The 4173-nt window shown below is 41.7% G+C and overlaps 1 protein-coding gene across 1 annotated transcript in view; it reads left to right on the forward strand.

The window, feature by feature from the left end:
* The window catches only part of otofa (otoferlin a), a 323207-nt gene extending 320573 nt beyond the window's left edge, over positions 1-2634 (forward strand). Inside the window, exon 47 of the mRNA XM_048597126.1 lies at positions 2454-2634. Coding sequence (XP_048453083.1) covers positions 2454-2634 — 181 coding nt within the window. The remainder of the gene's footprint in view (positions 1-2453) is intronic.
* Positions 2635-4173: the final 1539 nt, after the last annotated feature.

Raw genomic sequence — 4173 nt, forward strand, 5'->3', positions numbered from 1 at the left:
GCTCCATCCCCGCCTCTTCGACCTGTTTGTTTCCTCTCCACCTATCCCCTCCTCTATCCATCTTCTATCCGCCTCCCACTCTCTCCCTATTTATTTCAGAATCCCCTTCCCCTCCCCCATTTCTGATGAAGGGTCTAGGCCCAAAACGTCAGCCTTTCTGCTCCTATGATGCTGTTTGGCCTGCTGTGTTCATCCAGCCCTGCACCTTGTTGTCGAGGTTTTAGAAGAGATTTCCTTCTGGTCTAGAAAGAGCAGGAGGGTCCTTCTAGGCTCCAGATTACTCCCTGGATCATCGGCGCCTTTCACTGACTGTGATCAGCTATGTTCCAGCACCGCCTGTCTAACTCTCTGTGGTAGCTCCTGCAAATACCAGGCCAGGACCTCCTGTCACAGTTGCCAATTCTCACCTCACATCATTGTCACCGGGTTCAGACAGAGGAAGTGTTGTCAAACAGAGAGACCTAGGGGTGCAGGTTCATAGTTCCTTGAAAGTGGCATCACAGGTGGATAGGGTGGTGAAGAAAGTGTTTGGCACTCTCGCCTTCATTTGTCAGAGCATTGAGTACAGAAGTTGGGACGTCATATCACAGCTTACAAGACATTGGTAAGGCAACATTGGAGTACTGCGTACAATTCTGGTCATCCAATGATAGGTAGGATGTTATTAAACAGAAAGGGCGCAAAAACATTTACAAGAATGTTACCGAGGCTGGGAATTTTTTTCCCTGGACCATTGGAGGCTGAGGGGTGACTTTATAGAGGTTTATAAAATCTCAAGGGGCATAGATAAGATGAATAGCCAAGGTCTTTTCCCCAGAGTAGGGGAGTCCAAAACTAGAGGGCATAGGGCTAAGGTGAGAGGGGAAAGATTTAAAAGGGAGCAACGTTTTCACACACAGGGTGGTGGATATTGGAACGAGCTGCTAGAGGAGGCGGTAGAGGCAGGTATAATTACAACAATTAAAAGACATTTGGACAGATAACATAGAAAAGATTTACAGGGATATAGGCCAAACACAAGCAAATGGGAATATTTCAGTTTAGGAAACCTGGTCAGCATGGATGAGTTGGGCCGAAGGGCCTGTTTCCATGCTGTATGACTCTATAGCTCTATGGCAGTCCCTCAAGACCAAGAATGACTTAAATTTAAGATTTATTTCATGACCCGCATCAAAGACTCTTTAAAAATTCTTCAAACCATAAATTAAAGCATGTATACAATCCCTTGCTGAAATAAATGGTCCTTGACCTTTTCAAACTGAGCCAAGCCTTCATTAAGGACTCTGCTACAATAACAAACATGGGGAAACCAAAACAATGGTGTCCATTGAAATTGAAAAACTGAAGGCAATGTTTCATTTTCTAATCTACACAAGAAGACCTCTTAATACAATTCACAAGTGTGTTTCTGATTTTTTTTTACTCTTCTGATTTTTTTACTCAAGTGAAAGCTCCAAAGTTTGTTTTCAATTTTGACAGGATGAGTATTTAAATCATTTCAGGTCAATATGCTCCAATAGACCTTATATCCACACTTCACAAGTACTTCTGCCTGCTCCATAAAAACCTGATTCCCACACACGGTGGAATATAAAGAACCAAGAATTTCTTACTACTGAAAGATCATAATGTGATATCTAAAAAGAAACAAGTTAGTGTATCCATTCTGAAATAAGTTTTAATGGAGCTTGTACAGTCTTAGAGCCAATAATTCCATAATAGTAAGACAGTGTCCCTGTAAAACTCTAGCAATAAGACCGGTGCAATGAACTGAATTATCTCGTTCGGTTCTGAGGAAGGGTCACTCGACCCAAAACGTTAACTCTGATTTCTCTCCACAGATACTGCCAGACCTGCTGAGCTTTTCCAGCAATTTCTGTTTTTATCTCCTTTGGTGCTATATTATTTTGATTCTACCTTGATCCATTCAGTTCTTTCCCAAATAAGCACAACAATAAGACAACTCATTTAAAAATAGCATTAATAGTATCTTTTTCTCACCACAATAGTTTTAATTTAGTTCCTTCCTACAATTACCAAAGGAAGGTGGGGCTTAGGGATTAAGTTACTTCAAGGCTGCAAATCACGAGGCATCACTAATTTCCTACCACTAACTAAAAACATTAATGTCATTTCTTGATATAAATTTGAGAATTTTCCAATAATGCCTATTTTCTTTTAAGCTTCTGTTTTGCTTTAAATCAGAGATAATGTTTAATCATTTTTCTTTTGATACAAATTTTCAAAATCTGGAATTAAGTTCAGAAGACCAACAGAACTATTGGGATCAATCATATATTATAAATCCATAATGTGGAACATTTTTAATGTCCATTTGGTATTAAACTGTAACCCTTTTAATTATAATCTTTTTGCTTTTTTCCATTTCTTCCTTCCCTTCTGCATTATTTTTTTTCTTGCTCCTTCATACCTTGCTCTCCTCCAATCTGCAGTCGACCTGACACCAACTTTATCTGGTTTATGAACCCTCTAAAGTCCATCAGATATTTTATCTGGCACAACTATCGTTGGTTGATTTTGAAGATCCTCGCAGTTGTGCTCCTTCTCCTTCTGGTCGGGCTCTTCCTTTATTCAATGCCTGGTTACCTGGTCAAGAAGATTCTTGGAGCCTGATGGCCTAGAAATGGTAGCCATGTTTTCTCATATTTCATGTATCCTGTGCGTTCTTTCTTTTACCTCCCATGTTTCTGACAAGGGTTTCCTGCTGAGTTTGTTGCAGTCAGTTTTGTTAATTATTTAAATTGATGTATTTGCTAACCTTAAAAATAATTAACTGCATAATAAAGCAGTGATGTATGTTCGAATCACTCCAATAATTGTTTCTATTAAGCTAGCTAGACCAGATTACACTACATTAGTATCAAAAGTGTAACTTTTTGTACTGTTAAATGCAAGAAAGCTAAATATTTGAAAACACACAATGGTTTGGATTTTGCAGTAAGCAGGCACCAGTCATTCATTGTTCTTGTACTTTCCACATACTTTATCTGGGACTGATCTGGAAACTAATGAATTCAAAAGCCAACGTTTTTCATTCTCTTCTACAGGGCACTTGGTAGCTATGTAAACAGGCCAAATAGTGACATGTCTCCTTAACTAATTAGATTGAAGAATTCTTAGAGGTAGAAAAAGTCTGAACCAAGGAATGTAAGTTGTAGCAGTTAATTTATTATTGAATCAAGTGCAAAATGCACAACTAAGAGAAATAAAAGTGGTCTTAAGAGTTGAGATAATGTTACAGAAAGCAGAAGTTAAAATATTTTACAGTAATTAACATTCAAAGAAATAAGATATCACATATACTTACAAGCGTGTATCATACCTGTAATAGACTTGACTGGACAAGTCCTAGTATTTTCTAAGATAACAAGGTATAGAGCTGAATGAACACAGCAGGCCAAGCAGCATCAGAGGAGCAGGAAAGCTGACATTTCGGGTCTGGATCCTTCTTCAGAAATGGGGGAGGGGAAGGGGATTCTGAAATAAATAGAGAGAGAGGGTGAGGCGGATGGAAGATGGATAAGGGAGCAGATAGGTGGAGAGGAGACAGACAGGTCAAAGAGGTGGGGATGGAGCCAGTAAAGGTGAGTGTAGGTGGGGAGTTAGGGTGGGGATAGGTCAGTCCAGGGAGGACGGACAGGTCAAGGGGGCAGGATGAGGCTGGTAGGTAGGAGGTGGGGGTGGGGGTGGGGGTGGGGCTTGAGGTGGAAGGAGTGGACGGACAGGTTAGGGAGGCGGGGATGAGCTGGGCTGGTTTTGGGATGCGGTAGGGGGAGGGGAGATTTTGAAGTTTGTGAAGTCCACATTGATACCATTGGGCTGCAGGGTTCCCAAGCGGAATATGAGGTGCTGTTCCTGCAACCTTCGGGTGGCATCGTTGTGGTACTGGAGGAGGCCCAGGATGGGCATGTTGTCCAAGGAGTGGGAGGGGGAGTTGAAATGGTTCGCAACTGGGAGGTGCAGTCGTTTGTTGCGAACCGAGCTTAGGTGTTCCACAAAGCGGTCTCCAAGCCTCCGCTTGGTTTTCCCGATGTAGAGGAGGCCACAACGGGAAGAGCGGATGCAGTATACCACATTAGCAGATGTGCAGGTGAACATCTGTTTAATGTGGAAGGTTTTCTTGGGGCCTGGGATGGGGGTGAGGGGGTGGTG

This window comes from Rhincodon typus, chromosome 5 (genome assembly GCF_021869965.1).
Source record: "Rhincodon typus isolate 14 chromosome 5, sRhiTyp1.1, whole genome shotgun sequence".
In the NCBI taxonomy this organism is placed as follows: domain Eukaryota; kingdom Metazoa; phylum Chordata; class Chondrichthyes; order Orectolobiformes; family Rhincodontidae; genus Rhincodon; species Rhincodon typus.